The 17,701-nt window shown below is 29.2% G+C and overlaps 4 protein-coding genes across 4 annotated transcripts; 2 read left to right on the top strand and 2 right to left on the bottom strand.

The window, feature by feature from the left end:
- Nucleotides 1–3,342: 3,342 nt before the first annotated feature.
- GO595_001655 (GTP-binding nuclear protein Ran) lies at nt 3,343–3,975 on the bottom strand (the record flags this gene model as incomplete). The annotated part of the gene is made up of 1 exon (XM_067914477.1): nt 3,343–3,975. The coding sequence occupies one exon, from the start codon at nt 3,973–3,975 to the stop codon at nt 3,343–3,345; it is 633 nt and encodes a 210-aa protein (XP_067778231.1).
- Nucleotides 3,976–4,132: 157 nt separating this feature from the next.
- Nucleotides 4,133–6,847, top strand: GO595_001654 (UPF0505 protein C16orf62-like; the record flags this gene model as incomplete). The annotated part of the gene is made up of 1 exon (XM_067914476.1): nt 4,133–6,847. The coding sequence occupies one exon, from the start codon at nt 4,133–4,135 to the stop codon at nt 6,845–6,847; it is 2,715 nt and encodes a 904-aa protein (XP_067778230.1).
- Nucleotides 6,848–7,017: 170 nt separating this feature from the next.
- Nucleotides 7,018–7,410, bottom strand: GO595_001653 (ribosomal protein L14; the record flags this gene model as incomplete). The annotated part of the gene is made up of 1 exon (XM_067914475.1): nt 7,018–7,410. The coding sequence occupies one exon, from the start codon at nt 7,408–7,410 to the stop codon at nt 7,018–7,020; it is 393 nt and encodes a 130-aa protein (XP_067778229.1).
- A 7,807-nt stretch (nt 7,411–15,217) lies between these two features.
- On the top strand, nt 15,218–17,413 carry GO595_001652 (C39 family peptidase; the record flags this gene model as incomplete). The annotated part of the gene is made up of 1 exon (XM_067914474.1): nt 15,218–17,413. One exon carries the CDS (start codon nt 15,218–15,220, stop codon nt 17,411–17,413), a length of 2,196 nt encoding a protein of 731 aa, XP_067778228.1.
- Between the last annotated feature and the right edge of the window lie 288 nt (nt 17,414–17,701).

Here is a 17,701-nt window from a genome sequence, read left to right as displayed (position 1 = left end):
GTGTTGCCTGCTCTTCGCTTGACATTTTTGAATAAAATGGTCGTTACTGTAGAGCCACAGAGATTTGGCAAATGTTGTAGTTTGTTCATATCACTTCAAACACACATCACATCACTCCATTGAAAAAGCGATTAATTTGAAAAAAGAAGCACGTAAACTATACAATTTATTTCAAATTATCAACATGTTGCTTTATTCCATTTTGAGCCTCAGATATTTGTATGTATTAAATTGTGTAGCATGTTATTCAAAAATTCACAACTTTATCGTCGTATTGGAATTTCAATGTTGATGAAATTACATCGAAGTTCACGCGACAGTCAGCTTTATTCACTGATCTCGAGCTCTGTTTTCAAGGATCTTCCGGAAGCCTTTTGGTTTATCACCATTAGGGTTTCCTAGAATAAAGTACTTGTACGATCGGTTAAAAGTGACGCAAAGTACTTGTACAAAAAGTGTCTCTCAATCTGGAAGTACTTTTTTTTGGTTGGTTTATCGATTTTTCTTAAAAGAAGGTACTTGTACTTGTACATTAACCGCCAAATTCCGGTTAAAAATAGACCATTCAAAAACTTGGTGATAAAAATTGCATTATTTCTTAAATGATGCAGTTTTTGAATTCAAAATTTTTGATTTTTAAGTTCAAAGTCATGTGTTTAGATTCAAACTTCGAATTTTGATAAAAATTTATTAGATTATCTCAAATCGATCTGGTATCACATCATTTCTTCGGATGCAAAATATTGTAAGTATTCCATTTATTGAAGCTAATGAAATTTTTGACTTTAATAGACTGAATCAATTACCAAAAATAATTGTACCCAAACCACCAAACTCAATTACTCTTTCTTTTGCACAAAAACATAAAAATCATGATTATATTTATTTGATGATTGGGTGTAAAATTGGCTTTTGTTCTTTGTGTAACAAATATATTTCTTCAGATCCAGGGAATGTTTCAAAACATGTTAAAGCAAAACATTATACTTCACAATTATGGAAGAAGGATTTAGATAGAATAATAATAAATTTTTTTGCAGTTAATGCAATTCCACATTCAATAATAAAGTTTAAATCGTTTGCCGAATTATTTCCATATTCATTACCTTCATTAGAGACATTTGAAACTAGATTCCATGAAACTTATTTAATGATTCAATCGAAAATTAGAAGTATTCTTGATCAATGTCCATATTATTTCCTTTCTCTTGATGAATATATCAGGTATAATTATAATTTTATTGGAATTTCGGTAACAATCGAGAGTGGTTATTATTTATTATGTTTAACGGTTCCGGACGATATAAGCAGAACATCAAGCGTTATTTCCAGAATTTTGGATGAAAATTTAGCTTGTTATAACCTAGATAGAAATAAAATTGCCTGTACATGCACAGATTGTGCATCTTCTGTAAGAAAAGCAATCAAAATATCAGGCATTGAATGGACACCATGTTGCTCTCATATTATAAATAGAGCTTTTCTTGATTGGATATCAAATGATTTAACTCTCAAACAAATTATCAATAAATTAAGTGTTTTATATAACAATTGCCAATTCAAACAATATCTTACTTTGAAAGGTAAAAAGTGTAAAATTATTCCGAGTTACATTGAAATTAGGTGGCTTTCTTTATATAATTCAATCAAACGTGCATGTCAACTTCGTAAGGAAATTTACGAATTTTATTAAATTAAGGATAGGTCAATCGAATTATAAAAAATAAAAGATGATGATAAATTAAATGACAATGATTGGATATATTTAAATGCAATTTTGCCTTATATAACGAAAATTAGCAATATTACAAAAAAGCTTGAAAGTGATTCAAATGATATTTTTATTTGTGCCCTAGATTTAGTAATGGAAATTTATCAAGAGATAACTCAGGAAATGCATATGAGTGGATTCATTCAACAATCCAACAATTTAAAAAATACACTATTTACAAGGTTAATTAAATATGAAGAATTTCTTAATAACCTAACCATTGCAGCAATTCTTAACCCTTGTTTAGATGGCAAAAAGCTTTTGCCATATGAATTAAAAAAATATTATATCGAAGCTAAAAATTACTTGAAATCAAAAATTCCACATCAAACTAACCAAAATAACATAAACACCTCGCCTAGATCTCGAAATGCAACACGAAATGCAAATGAATACAAGCTATTTAAAAAAGTTAGAATTCCAGATAATACAAATATTGTATCATTTCGGAAATATAGTCAAAACAATTCCCAAATTCATTCAAAATTGCTGAAAAGTACTTTTGTTTTAAAGCAAGTTCAGCAAACATAGAGCGAGTATTTTCAATGGCAAGATATGCTTTACCAGACCAGTGCGGTGCATTGTCCAAAGAAAGTGCAACTGAAAGAGCTTTTCTCTATGTTAATGCTGATTTATTAAGCTAAATAAATTCAACTAAAATATATTTTTATAAGTGTGTGTATTTGTTATAAATGAATAATTATGTAATATGATAATATAATTGCTGATTTTGATGATATTTTATGAAATGATATAATTTTTAATATCATAATGAGTTGAAACTGTCAATTAAATATTTTTTGATGAAAAATCTATTGTATTTTATTTTAATTTTATTCTTATTCTTATTCTTATTCTAATTATAAATATCTTTTTTATTTTTATTTTTAAAATAAATCTTTTAATCATTTCAATTTACACAATAAATAGCGGTTAACGATCATCATATAAACGGTCTACTCCAAAAAATTTTTTTATCTTAAATTATTGTGTCTCTTAAAATAGATTTTTAAATAGTATTCTGATAATATTTTCATCAACATATATACATGCAAAATAATTTGAATATATTTATAAATTACTCAAATGTATCGGAAAAAACGCATAAAACAAATATAAATGTCACTTTTTGTACTTTGGGTGTCATGTCACTTTTCATATGCGTCACTTTTTGTACTTGTACCTGTTTAAACGTTATGACAAAAAACGGTTAAAAAGTACGAGTACCGTTTTCGGAAACCCTAATCACCATTACCCATATTCATCGCACATCACGATTAAATAACATCGAAAAAGTTAATAATTCGATCAAATTATATTCAATATATTACATTCTAAATTGAATACTGCACACGAAAAAGAAATAAAAATTTCGAAAAATTGGTTCGGTAGATTTTTTTTTAGACATAATAGCAAGTCCATTTTGTAGATTAGAAATATTGGCACTAAAATGTAAAATGCACTGCTCAATCAGAAATTAAATTTGGTATCATTATTCATATAAAAATGTTTTAATACTTTTATTGTATCAACTGTTGAAACATAAAAGCAAAAAAATGTTATTTAATTTTTTAATTAAGGAAATCATTATCATCTTCTGGAAGTGGAATAGCTTCTGCTTGTTGAAGTTCAGCTTCATATTGTGCAGCAAGATTTGGATCCATTTCAACTTCTGGTGGCATCAAAACAGTTGCTGTAGTGAATTGAAGATTAGGATCACCTGATAATGAACGGGCTAATGAAAGGAATGGAAGTTCAAAGTGATAGTTACTTTTAGCTGAGATTTCGAAGTATCTCATGTTGTTTTTCTTATGGAAAATAACGCGCTTTGCTTGAACTTTCCTGTCACGAACATCAATCTTATTACCAACGAGAACAATTGGGATATTTGGGCAAACACGCACTAAATCACGATGCCATGTTGGGACATTACGATATGTTGTAGGCGATGTAACGTCGAACATGATGATAGCACAATTAGCTTCAAGATAATAACCTTCACGAAGACCACCAAAACGTTCTTGTCCTGCTGTATCCCAAATGTTATATGTTAAAACACCATGTGTTGTTTGGAATGATAATTGAGATACTTGAACACCTAATGTTGGAATATATTTCTTTTCGAATTCACCTGTTTGATGTCTCTTGACGAATGTTGTCTTACCAACACCACCATCACCTACGAGTACGAGTTTTGCCTGCATTTACCCTTTTGGATTGTTTCAGACCATGACAAAACCGTTTTATTCTTTCAAAATATTTCGTGTGAGTGAAATGACCACATTATCATAGAAAAAAATCATTGTGGAACATCGACCGTTAAACCAAAGATATAGTAAAACCGTAACCGCTCATATTCCAATGTCAAAAGAAACTTATCACTTAATTCCACTTAATAAAGACCCCGATGTTTTATTAGGATATCAAAGGATTACCCCTAAGCCATCTCCTGTAGAGATTCTCGGTCAACAAGTTTCCGTTGAAGAAGCATTTGATATCGAATCCACTAAAAATTCCGATCCATTCACAGACTCAATCCAAAGCGACCGCTCTTCAATGAGTATGCAGTCGCGTTGGAGCAAGTTCAAGAATTATTGTCTTGGCGCATTTCAAACGCGCGCATCAGACTTCATGAAAGAAAACGAGAATTACCATTTACTATCTAAACGAGTGCGTGATCGACTTGCAGAGTTAGCTGTCACGAGTGATGAGGCACAACAACTTGCGCTTATGCAACAAAATGAAGAACGACTACGTAATGAAATCAAGAAACAAAGCGCAATGCTTAGTACTCTGTATAAGGAATCAAAACACTTGGAAATGATAGAACTTATCTCCAAAACATGTCGATTATTGATGAACACAAGATCTCCACAATTTTATCCGGCGCAATTTATGTTAGTGTTGGAACTAGTGGAACATTTCGGTAATATTGTTTATGACCGTATATCTTCTCATGAGTCGGCAAAAGGTAATTTTCTTGAATCCAAAGAAGGCTGTCGCGAATTGTTATGTTTGAACTGGTCAATGATACTATGTCGCACAGATCGACTGTTACCTCGATTACTATTAGAAATTGCGTTTTTACGATCGACCAAATTTCATCCATTTCGAACAACAAAAGAATCAATCCAAAACATCATCGGAGCTATCCCTGGTTTAGGCTCTGGTTCGTCTGGTATTTATGTTCGAGCGTATTTAGTGTATACTTTGTATACATATTTCCCAGAGACTTCATGTGATATATTATTACCATTATTTACGTCATATGCGACTTTCTTATTACATTTTAAGAATCGTGGATTTTCTCGCCAATTTAATATCATTGATTATTCATTCTCCAAATACATTGAAACGCATCGACCAGCATTAGAATTCTTTGTCAGTGTTATGGTATCAGTAGGTGACATCAATTTTCTTAAAGAAGCATTAAATGAATTTTATAGTGTTGGCATTCCATCATCATTTATATTATCTGTATTATTAGATGAGTTACCACCCAAGTTTGTTGCCAAAATATATAATGTATTGTTAATGTTAATTGACAAAAGTGACGATGTCATTCCTAAGCCGACACTTTTGTATAAACTGATCAATTCCCTAAACAACACAGTCATTAGTGACAATGTCATAGAATTAATGAATGACATCTGGAATCGAATGGGCGCTTTTGTCAACATTGAAGATTTCATATATGTAGCGTCACCGTTAACTAAATTCATTGCAAAGTTTTGTCAGCCGCATTATTTGAATTACTTTTTAAAGAATGTTGTTACATTATTACGTAAAAACATTCAAAGTCGTAAATCCGAATTAAATGAAAACAACAATGGCGTTGGTAAATTATCTGATAAGTTATCTAATAATGTATCGGAATGTATAATATATGCTGTAAAATCAGGCAAAAACTTTGCTGAAGTATTACAACATATTAATTCGATTGTCGATTTAATGGATTTCTTAAATGAACGTTCACTTGTCGAAATATCACGTTTCATATTAAATGACGTATCAGTAAAACAATTCGAGTTAAATGACCCATTATGTGTTCGAATACTTTTAGAGTTAAGTCAAATATTATATCAATCATTAAATATATTATCACCTGTAGATGTAATAGAAAAAACGAATCAAGTAATCGAATGGTTCTTGTTCCATGTCGACTTCGGTAATAATATCGAAGCACATTTGAACTTTTTGTTGTCAGCTCGTTCTTCATTTCCTTCAAGTGATCGAATATTATCAACAATTAGTCGAATTAGTTTTCGTTTGGCAACTTTAGTATACTCGAGAAAACGTGGTAATTATGATGTGATTACACGTTCTTTATTATCATTTGCGTTTGTTACTATTCCGACAATTACTAATGTTATTGAACGTTCGAAGTTATTATTATTAGGTTCAAATGTATCATTAACTTGTAATGTAATTTGTTTTGCACATTCATTTTATAATGAGTTTGTAAATACAATTGAAGATATTCAACCTTCAAAAGATTTATTTGAGTTATATATAAAGGCATTAAATTTGGTTTTAATAATGCCTTCGCCAATCGATAATAATAACCCGTATGAACATATAAAGAAATTAATAATTCAAGCAATAAGAAAAGAATGGAATGATTCTGAACCTGTCGACTTAGCGTTGGAAAGTATTATATTAATGGCTCATTCTTTACGATCTGAATATAATTTGAAAATTAATGGAGTTGATAGTAATGACGTATTGTTCGCTGGTAATGATTCTGATTTTAAGAAAAATGGACAAGTGTTTATAGATCAAATGTTGCCACGATTTTTGTCCGCTATTCAAAGATATGGTGATAAAGGTGTAATAGCGATGAAAACAAAGGTGCCTATAATTGCTTTACATGCTTTAGCTGCATTTCCTGATGTGTTTGAATGGGATAAGAAAGGAGAATTATTACGATTCTTAAAGAAATTGGCGAATTTGGCAACTAAAGGTGATAATAAACAAATTAAAGAATTAAAGGAATCAACAGCAAAACATTTACATTTTGTTTTCGCTAATGTTGAAGAGGCGCAGGACTTCTTAAGCGTGTTTGATTCGGCTTAAATAAAATAATAATTCACTAGTGAATTTTTGATGTGGTAACAAACGATTGAAATTTTTTTGATGTTATAAATCTAAAAACAAATAAAATTGTTTTTATTGTGCTCATTAATGTGTATAAAAGAAAGAGGAATTGCAAATATTGCTGTTTACTTAAGGTGTGATTTTGGTATTTAATTCTTTGCAAGTTGTTCCTTGACAAGTTGTGCACGCTTGGCTGCAAGCTTGGCATGCTTGAAACGTTGGAAGTCATTCATCTGGGACTTGGCATAGGCAGCTTTGAGATTTTTGCCCCATTTTGTTTCTTCAAATTTGGCAACTGCATCAGCTTCCTTAACAGCGGCAGCAACTGCTTCTTTCTTAGCGGCACGTTCAATTTTAACAACAATGTCAGTAAGCTTTAAGCGTTTAATTGGGATCATTTGACGTGGTTCTTCTGATCCAATTACATCAATCATAACACGCTTGTCATCAACAATGTCGACAATGACAGCAAGCTTGTCAGCAAGGGGACCATAGGAAACAAGTGCAACGCGTCCGAATTCAACGAATTGAGTGTATGGCATCCACCAAAAGGCCAGACCAAACGGTTAAAACAGTTTTAGCAGTTATAATGCACTTTTGCTTACACAAAGTTTTGTCTATTCTTAGAAGTCGAGAAATTATAAGTTTACTAAAAAAAATTTTTTTAATTATTCGCTTCTTTTGATACTTTTTGAAGTTCTTTCATTTGCATTTGGAACATTTGACATGGTACAAAATAATTATTATTATTATTATTCTGGAAACTTCTCACAGATATATTACTATATATAGAAGTCCACCGCACTAAGCTTGGCAACGCTTTAACGCTTACAAGTGTTTCCATTTGTAATAGTCCGAACTGATAAAATTGTTCTTTCTTATGAATTGTAACTCTATAAAACTCGTTAGTCGTATGAATTGGAGATATAACAATATGTGCGTCATTAAACTGAGAAGTAATTGTTGTAGTGTTATAATCAAAATAATTATCATTCCATACAATATGGATATTATCATTACCTATGTGTCGTTTCTTATAAATTTGTTGTTCGTCATTCTGATCTGTTGGTAGCAAAGGTGCTACATGATAAAATACTTCGTATCTATGGTCTTCATAATAGATATGATAGCGACCGTTTGAGAAATTGTTTGTGGTGTCCAACCTGCCGTCAAAACCGTAATGTTTACTGAGGTCGATAACCTCTCCGATAGACTTTACAAAACTGCGGAATCCCTCTGAAATGCAGCTATCGTTCCACGAGTTTTTCAATATATCGTTTTGATTAAATTGTTCTTTAGCTACATAAAGAACACCAATTTTCATTGATTCTTTAGCAGAGAACATAAATATTCTTGACGCTGATATATTAAGTAATTTATGGGGTAATAGTATTTTATTGTTTTTATGTAAATTGTCGATAAATGAAAAATAAAATGAAGTCATATGTAATGAATCATATAACAAACGAACTTCAGTATTAAATGCCCCAGAATTCCTTGGTGTTACTCCAGTGTTTTCACTTGTTGGAGCATTTAACGGTGTAACCTCAAAATCGTATTTATTTGGAATTTCAACTTTTGACAAGAACTCAAATTCAGAACTATCCGGTGTAAAGAACTTAAAATCTTTATCGTTCTGCTTAATATATTTTGAAAAAGTTGAAACGAATTTATCCTCTTGAATTTGAGGGGGGTCATATTCCACTTTTTTAAATGGTGTCAAATTATTTGAGTGTGGACAATTCTGATATTTATTTCTAATTGAATACCCAGAATTTTGAGAAAAAGTTTTTGATTTAATATGAACTGAATCATCATTAAATACAATATGTTGTATATCATTTTCACCAATTGTTATATAACGATCAGGTGGATCGATTGGGATTTTTAATTTTTTAGAATTTAATCTATTCGAAATGAATTGATTTGCTTGACAAGATAAAATAGAAATTTTCGAAGGGTTTTCTAAATTAATTCGAATGTCTTTATGTATTCTTTCGAACTCTTTATTTCCATTTTGGAAATGTGAAAATATTCCAACAATTACATTTAATAATTCATTAAAAAGTAAATCAGATAAAACTTGAAATTCCAATAAATTTTCGATGAATTTAATTAATTCTTTTAATAGTTCAGGACATTTAATTTTAATTATATTAATGTATGAAGGGAAAATCGAAAACATTGTTAAATGTATTGGGTAATTACCATTAAATTTAGAATTGAAAAACTCATTAAATAATATATTGATATATTTAGAGTTTGTATAATCCGACATTAAAAATTCGATTAATACTGTAATTAAACCTGATAAAACTGAAATATTTTCGAAGTTTTTTATCATAATTTTTTGGAATTTCTCTGTTAAAATATTCAAAATTTCTTCGTTTTGTTTATTACTATTAAAGATCATCGAATACATTGAACATATTATTGGTATATATTTAATATCATCAAAAGGTAATAATTGTAATAATTGTAATGAATATTTAAATGAATTCGGCGCTAATTTAACATAATAAAATATCGCGTCATCAATGATATTAATGTTTTTGTTTTGAAGTTCTTCACAGATATAATTTATTAATATATTTATTTGTTGTTGATTCCAATCCTTTTCGAATGAAGATGTCATCGAAATATAACGAATGGAATCAAAATTCTTTTGTTCAAGTGCTAAATTTAAATAATTATTGACGAGAAATGTTTGATTCATATTCGGAAAATATGAAAAAAGTTTTTGTTGTATAAATGATATTCCTTCGACAAGATATGTTAATGAATTTGTTTGGCTTTTACATAGCTGTAATAATGAATTAACATAATCAAATGATAATTCAAAATTCCATTTCTTTGTAATATGAATATTAAGTGAATTCTTTGATATGTTCGAATTTTGATAAAATGTATCGTTAAAATATATTGGATCAGTAAATAATAAAGATGAATTCTCAATAGATTTTGTCGTATTGTTTTGGATCTTTAATCGTTTGTTTCGTTGTTTAGATAAATCTGAAAATTCATTTAATTCTTCTTTGTTTATACCAAGAAAAATGGGTGAAAATGAAAATGATACATTTCGTAAATGAATTAATAAATCTTCTTCTGTAATATAATGGTTTTTGCATTCAAAAAGTTTGTTGTAATTTTGGGTATCATATAAATGTGCTACTAAAAGCATCTTACGAAAAGGAATATATTTTATATTTAAAAGACTTTTGAAAGTAACCTCTTTGAAATCAATGCCACTTTTTGTATACGTTGAAACATTTTTGAGTACTTTACGGAAAAGAAGAAAAATTGAATAAAATTCATCGTCTGGTGGAATTGGTGAATCAAAATCAGGTGGAGCTAATGCGTTTAGAGTTTTGTATAAAAGGTCAATCAGCAATGGAGCTAAATATGAATTTAGACCAAGAAAATTTTTGATAAATTTATTAAATAATGGTTTGGTTTCTGGTAAAAACTTGGCATGTATGTACGGAAGATACATTGGGATATCATTTGATGCGGTTTGAAGAGTTACTTCAAAAGAAGGATATATTAATTTTCTGAAAATCTTGACTTTAACATCATCTTCAACATCTTGTGCAATATTTAATAGGTTAATGAATGTCGTTGGGTTATTTTCTGCTAAAATTCGGGAATTACAATCGGACTCAAGAAAATAAAGAATAAGTTTTTTTTCATCTTTAACTACTCCTACATTAAGAGATAACGCACTCCACCAAAATGGCTTGTTAACCGGCAATTTTAATTCTTTAAATGATTTTAGAAGAATTTTGAAATAATCGATTTTTTTTGGAAAAGCTATATCAAGATTAAAAAGATCTGAAAGTAAAGGATGAAGCACAAATGGTTCAAGAGATTTTGATGCTGAATTAATTAATTGGATAATTACATTAAATATTGCTTTAAAAAGAGCTAATGACTGTGGTTTTTTTTGAGTAAGCAAAGAAAACGCCAACTCATAAGTTTTTGGAGAAAGAGATGTTATCTCTTGGCTTTCGCATTTTGAAATTATGGATTGAATCTTTGCTTTTAATTCTGGATTTATAAACTTTTCATCAAAATTTGGATTACTTTGTAAGTCGTCCATTTCGTTATATATTTCACCTAATATATGATAGATATAATTGTCAATTTCTGAGTTGGAATCATGACTTTGCATTTTTAGACATGTTAAGTGAAAAATGTCATTTCAGAAATATTTTCGCACAGATCATCTCATCAGATTTATTATTAAAATCAAAAATCCCATTTATTTTCAACAAGCTTAAACTCACAATTATGTTAAATATTCAAAAATTTATTAAATACGAAAAAATAATACTGAAATCAAATACATAATATTTTAATTACCAAAAAATAATCATATAATTAGACTTAAAGTTTAAATTCATTAAAAAAAAAATAAAATTATATCTTTTTTATACATAAAATATTCAACAAAAAAGATAATAATATGTTCTTTGATTAAAACAAAATCAAACCTTTTTCTGAAATTTCTTATATTTGATTTGAAAGAAAAATGTTCTTTGTAAAATTATTTTTTGTAGATATATATTTTTATTTATTATTATTCACATTAAATTATTTCATAAATTTAGGAAAGGTATTAATACACTCCCTCAAAAATTATTTGTAAAGGATTTTTTTAAGATTTCAACGATTTTCTTATTCATATATATTTTAAAATGTTTAAATTTACGAAAAACTAATATCAATAAATCATAAATTAATAAGCTATTTAAATTAGATACAGTTTATTAATTTCATTTTAATTCCATAAAAAATCCGATATGATAAAGTAAAAATTATAATTTATCATCGTTCATATTTTGTTAAAAAATTTATCATCTTCAAAATCTTGTTTAAATGGATCTTCTTCAATATTTGAATTTGAAATCCCAATATTTACATCAAAGTTTGTTTCGTTTTGAACGCAACTACTTGATTGCTCGAAAATAAATTTGTTTTTATGAAGTTTGCGATACAATAAAACAGAAATTATTACAACTATAATTATTACAATAATTATTACACAAACAACAATAATGATAACAGTTGTGTTTGAATGGTGATCATTTGGTTGTTCATAATTGGCATAAACAAGTGTGTAGAAATAGGAATAATATTCAAAGTATGATGTATAAAAAATTACAGAATATTCATAATAAATATATTTAGTATTTATATAAATGTTCGAAGAATTAATGTATGAAAGTATAAATGTGTTTGACAAAGTTGAAAAATAATATGTTAGAGATAGTGTAAAAGAGAATAAATATGTTAAAGAGAACGTATTAGTAAAGCTTAGTACAATTGATTCTGTCGATTTTGTTTCAAAGTTTTTCATAGATGAAAAAGAATGTGATTCATTGTACGTATTAGAATGATCATTTGTTTTGGATTGTATCGAAATTGAAGGCATATAACTAAAAATTTCGCTAAATATATACGACTTAGTAATTGTATTTATTTTGGAATATGTATTTGATTTAGTAAATGTGTTTGAATTTAGAAATGTTTTTGATTGAAGAAATCCTTTTGATTCAGTGAACATGTTTGATTTAGTATATGTATTTGATTTAGTGAAAATATTTGATTTAGTAAATGTATTTGATTTAGTGAAAATATTTGATTTAGTAAATGTATTTGATTTAGTGAAAATATTTGATTTAGTAAATGTATTTGATTTAGTGAAAATATTTGATTTAGTAAATGTATTTGATTTAGTGAAAATATTTGATTTAGTAAATGTATTTGATTTAGTGAAAATATTTGATTTAGTAAATGTACTTGAAAAAGTTTTTGAATTTGTAAAAGTTAGTGTTGACATAGGCGTACATCCGTCAACTGTTAATGTTGTAGTGAAAAGATCACCAAATGTTGTACTACCATAAATATTATATACCATTACAAGAATTCTTGAAATATTAAATGCATTATATCCAATGGTTGGCTCAATTTCTCCATAAAAATAAAGGCATTTAATATTATTGCAATTTTCAAAAGCATAACTACCAATAGACATAACATTTCCTCCAATAATAACTAATTCTAATGATGAGCAATTATAGAATGTATAATTACCGATATAATTAACTGTATTGGGAATTATAACTGATATTAAATCTAAGCAAAAAAAGGATGCATAGTTTTCAATGGTTTGAATTCTTTCTCCAAAATTTACTGTTTTAAGTTTATAACAAAATGAAAAAGTGGAATTTTGTATTTGTGTTATTAAAGGTGGAATTGTAATTGATAATAAATTTTGACATAAGTTAAATGCCATATTACCAATTTCTTTAATAGATTCGCTTAAATCAATTGTTGCCAAAGTAGAACAAGCAGAAAACGCAGAATCTCCAATTGTTTCAACTGAATTTGGTATTGTTAAAGATGTCAAGCTAGAACACAAAGAAAATGCAAGATCATCAATTACTTCAACACCTGTTCCAAAGTTAATTGTTTCTAATTCAGAACAAGCAGAAAATGCAGAGGTTCCAATTGTTTTAACTGTATTTGGAATTGATATAGATGTTAAACTTGAACATAAAGAAAATGCAAGATTGCCAATTGTTTCAATATTTGCTCCAAAATTAATTGTTTCTAATCCAGAGCATGATGAAAATACAGAAGTTTCTATTTTTTTAACCAAATTTGGAATTGTTATGGATATTAAACTAGAACACAAAGAAAATGCAAGATCATCAATTACTTCAACACTTGTTCCAAAGTTAATTGTTTCCAAGCTAGAACAAGCAGAAAATGCAGATGTTCCAATTGTTTTAACTGTATTTGGAATTGATATAGATGTTAAACTTGAACATAAAGAAAATGCAAGATTGCCAATTGTTTCAATATTTGCTCCAAAATTAATTGTTTCTAATCCAGAGCATGATGAAAATACAGAAGTTTCTATTGTTTTAACTAAATTTGGTATTGTAATTGATTTTATTTGTGTACATAAGGTAAATGCCATTTGTCCAATAGTTTGAACATTATCTCCGATTGTAATTGTATTAATACCACATGAAGCAAATGCTGAATTACCAATTGATTTAACCGAATTAGGAATTATAATATTTTTTAATGATGTGCATGATCGGAATGCCGAATTTCCAATAGTTTGAATGTTTGAACCTAATGAAACAGTAGTTAAAACTAAACATGTGGAAAATGCATCATCTTGAATAATTGTTACTGAATCGCCAATTGTAACTGTAGATAAAACAGTCCATGATTGAAATTTACCTGTTGGAATTTCTGTGACTCCATTTATATTAACTGTCCTCGCTAATAAATAATAATTTCTAGCTGTTTCCATGTCATCATTGCTTTCAATATTAAGTGTGCTTGATAAGAAATCATAGCTTTCAAATGAATGTATAAATAAACAAGCAAAAACAAATGATTTAATTGAAGTATTATTTAGAAACGATTTATTTTCAATTGTATAGGCAAAAAATAATATAGACACAAGTAAAACAAAATTTATTCCTGAAAAATAGTTAAATCTGAATAGCTTGAGTGTTTTTTCAAATATTGTAGAATCTCTTTGCACGTTAAAAATCAAGTAATTGTAAATTGTTGATATATTTCTGTATGCAATGAAGACGTTTTTTATAATTTTTGAATTTAACATCTGAATATTAAATTTTGTCATTATATTAATAAAAGATCTCGATGTATATTCTTCATATAACATGAGTTTAATTACAGTTAAACGAAATGTACATGATGAAGCTATTATCACAATGGGTAAAATTACTTTATAATTCGATTTCATTGCCTATTTTTTGCTTTTCTTTAGTTTGAACTGACCAGACGACAGAAGTATTCAATGTGTGACATAACCGTCGGGATCGACAGTTCAAATAAAAAATGTTAACAGTCGATCGGTTTTTATCGCTTTGCACAAATTTCGCTTTCATGAAATTTTAGCGAGAAAAAAAATATCCTTGATATAAAAAAATATGATGGCTCCCCGTGTGAAATTTTGCCACTATCATCTCAACGATTATTTTTAAAAGTTACATTCTTTGATTATTTGATATTTAAGGAAAATTGTATCACTTAAACCAAAGATATTTATACTCTCATTCAGGTAAATGATTTTTGGCATATAAAGACGAATTTTATATAGTAAATAATCACGATATATATTAAATTTTTTAAATATAGACTGAATACATTTTATCTTTATTCGATTTAATTTATTTTTACTTTGGTTGGAATGATAGTGATAAAAGTTTCATATTTTTGCTTGTTTCACAAAAGAAGCACAACAAAATATCAGTTTTTCTGAACTTTATTTTAATAACTGTTTTGGCATTTTTTTCGATGGCAAACACAAGCGACGAGAATTTCTGGATCACTGATCAAAACCCCACAACGAACGTAAGGGATAAACTAAATGACAGCTCAGTATACCTTAACCTCACTCGAGCAAATTTTCAAGGAACAGTTCGTGTTTCAATTTATGGAATAAAAGGAAATGAAAGATGGAATTGCACTAACAGAGCTGATTTTTTTGATGTAGAAGCAGGTAAGAAATATATGTTGTACAACAGAGTTCATGAAGATCAATATACAGGTGCACAATTAGTTTTTTCAGGAATTAATGGACGAACTATTGAAGGTTGTTGGAGCCCTGATAGTTCCCCCGAAAATGGATGTGAAGCATTGAAGTGCGCCGGACCTAAAGGCAATATTTCCGATACTGAATTTAGGTTTGAAGGCGAAGGTTACCATAACACCGGGCCAAGGTGCAAAACAAACAAGACCTCTGTTTATCTTGATCTTCGCAACTCACAATTCTATGGTACAGTTTCTGTATCAATAATTGGCATTACCAATGGTAAAGAAGAGAATTGCACATATAAATGTGATACATTCCATCTTACATCTGGTCAGAGGTATGATCTTTATAATTATGTAGGTGAACGTCTTCATCGGCATTGTTATCTTCGATTTAATCTTCAGCCAGGTCAAGTTGTAGTTGGAAAGTGGAGTCCTGATTATGCAACTGAAGCTGGTGTCATCACTATTAATGATCAAAATTCCAGTCAAATCAGTGGAAGCGCAATATCACACGACCTAAAAAGTGCCACCAAACTCATAAAAGTGCCGTATATAAACCAGTCAAATATTCCATCAGGATGCGAAGCAGTTTCAGCAACTATGCTAATGCAATATTACGGAGTTAACATCACGCCTGACAATTTCATTCATGATTGTTTGGAAGTACGTTCTTGGTCTAGTCAAAATGGGCGGAAATATGCTGCAGATCCAAATTATGCTTATGTAGGAAATCCTTATGTTCGATCAGGGAATAATTGTGGTTATGGATGTTATGCTCCATGTTTGGCAAAGGCAATGAATAAGAAATTGGCCCCATCATATCAGGCACAAGTTGAAATTGGACGTAATTTATCTGATATAATTCGATGTTATACTAATGACAATATCCCAGTCTTGATATGGGCTACAATGAACATGACCAAAATGAGAATTACTGATAGTTGGACAATCAATTATCCCGATGATAAAAAAGGACAAACCTTCCAATGGAAAGGTGGTGAGCACTGTCTAGTACTTGTAGGCTATGATTCTAATCATTATATCTTTAATGATCCATATAACAATAATGGTGTATGCAAATTCCCCAAGAATTTAGTTGAAGAAAGTTATAATTCATTAGGAAAGCAAATGTTAACGATATTCAAGCCAAATGACGTTAAAATCACAGGTCCAAATTCTATTTCAGATGATCAAATCCAAAAAATCTTTTTAGATAAACTAAACAAGATAGTACAGCAAATCATACCAAACGCTAAGGTTACTTACGAAAGACCAATCGAGATTACATTACCAGGTTTCGCAAAGATTACCATCACATTGAAAAAGGCGGCTAAAAGTAAAATCTCCGATGGGCCGAACTGCATTGAAATTTCAGGGGGTGAAGCCACATCAAAAAGCGGTTTTAAGATTGACGTTGATGGCACTTTTTTGAAATGGGACTTTACTGAAAAGAAAGGAAACTTCAACTTGCAGCTTGGTCCTAAATGGTTTAACTTAAGCATTGATACCAAACTTAAAAACGTACAGCTAAAAGATCTATTAAACAAAATAACATTTAATATTGGTGATGGATTTCTGAAAGTATCATATGACTTCATATCAAATACCTATAAAATTACAATCGAAAAGAAAGAAACATTTAATAAATGCGAATACACTGGAACGATCGAAATGGAAATACAATTCTTACCACAAGGTCTGAAAATTAATATACCAATGCCAAAGTTATCACGAGAACAAGGTTTAATGTTATGTGGTATAGGCGTTGGCGTCCTCTGCATTGTCGGAACATGCGTTGCAGCTCCTGCAATCGGCCCTATCATAACAAGTGCTTTTGCATCAGGAGGAGGAAGTGTAACTGTGGCTGCGGAATTAATACCGGCAGCATGCACAGCGGCGTTTGCACTGTTCCATAATGTGACGGGAAATCTTTTTAGCGGCAAAAATCCTTTTTGAGCAAATGATATCCACTTTTTGTGTAAATCATTCATTGTGCTCATATACAGCTTAATAAATAATCTCTTAATGTAATTTCTTTTGATTAATAAATGAACATCTTTTGCAATGTGCTGATTTGATAATTCATTTGATTTAATTCCTTTTGCAATGAAGTTTCAAACTTTCTTTGATGTTGAAGGAATTTCAAGATATTTCATTGATATTTAAGACCACCAAACAAAGAGAATAATTGGAAACTTAATACATGTCTGCATATAGCATGATAAAGTAATTAATAAAAGTTGA

The sequence above is a fragment of the Histomonas meleagridis genome, assembly GCF_020186115.1.
Source record: "Histomonas meleagridis strain 2922-C6/04-10x chromosome Unknown contig_146, whole genome shotgun sequence".
Lineage (NCBI taxonomy): Eukaryota > Parabasalia > Tritrichomonadida > Dientamoebidae > Histomonas > Histomonas meleagridis.
The sequence above is the reverse complement of the archived record's forward strand: the minus strand, read 5'-3'. Positions and strand labels throughout refer to the sequence as shown.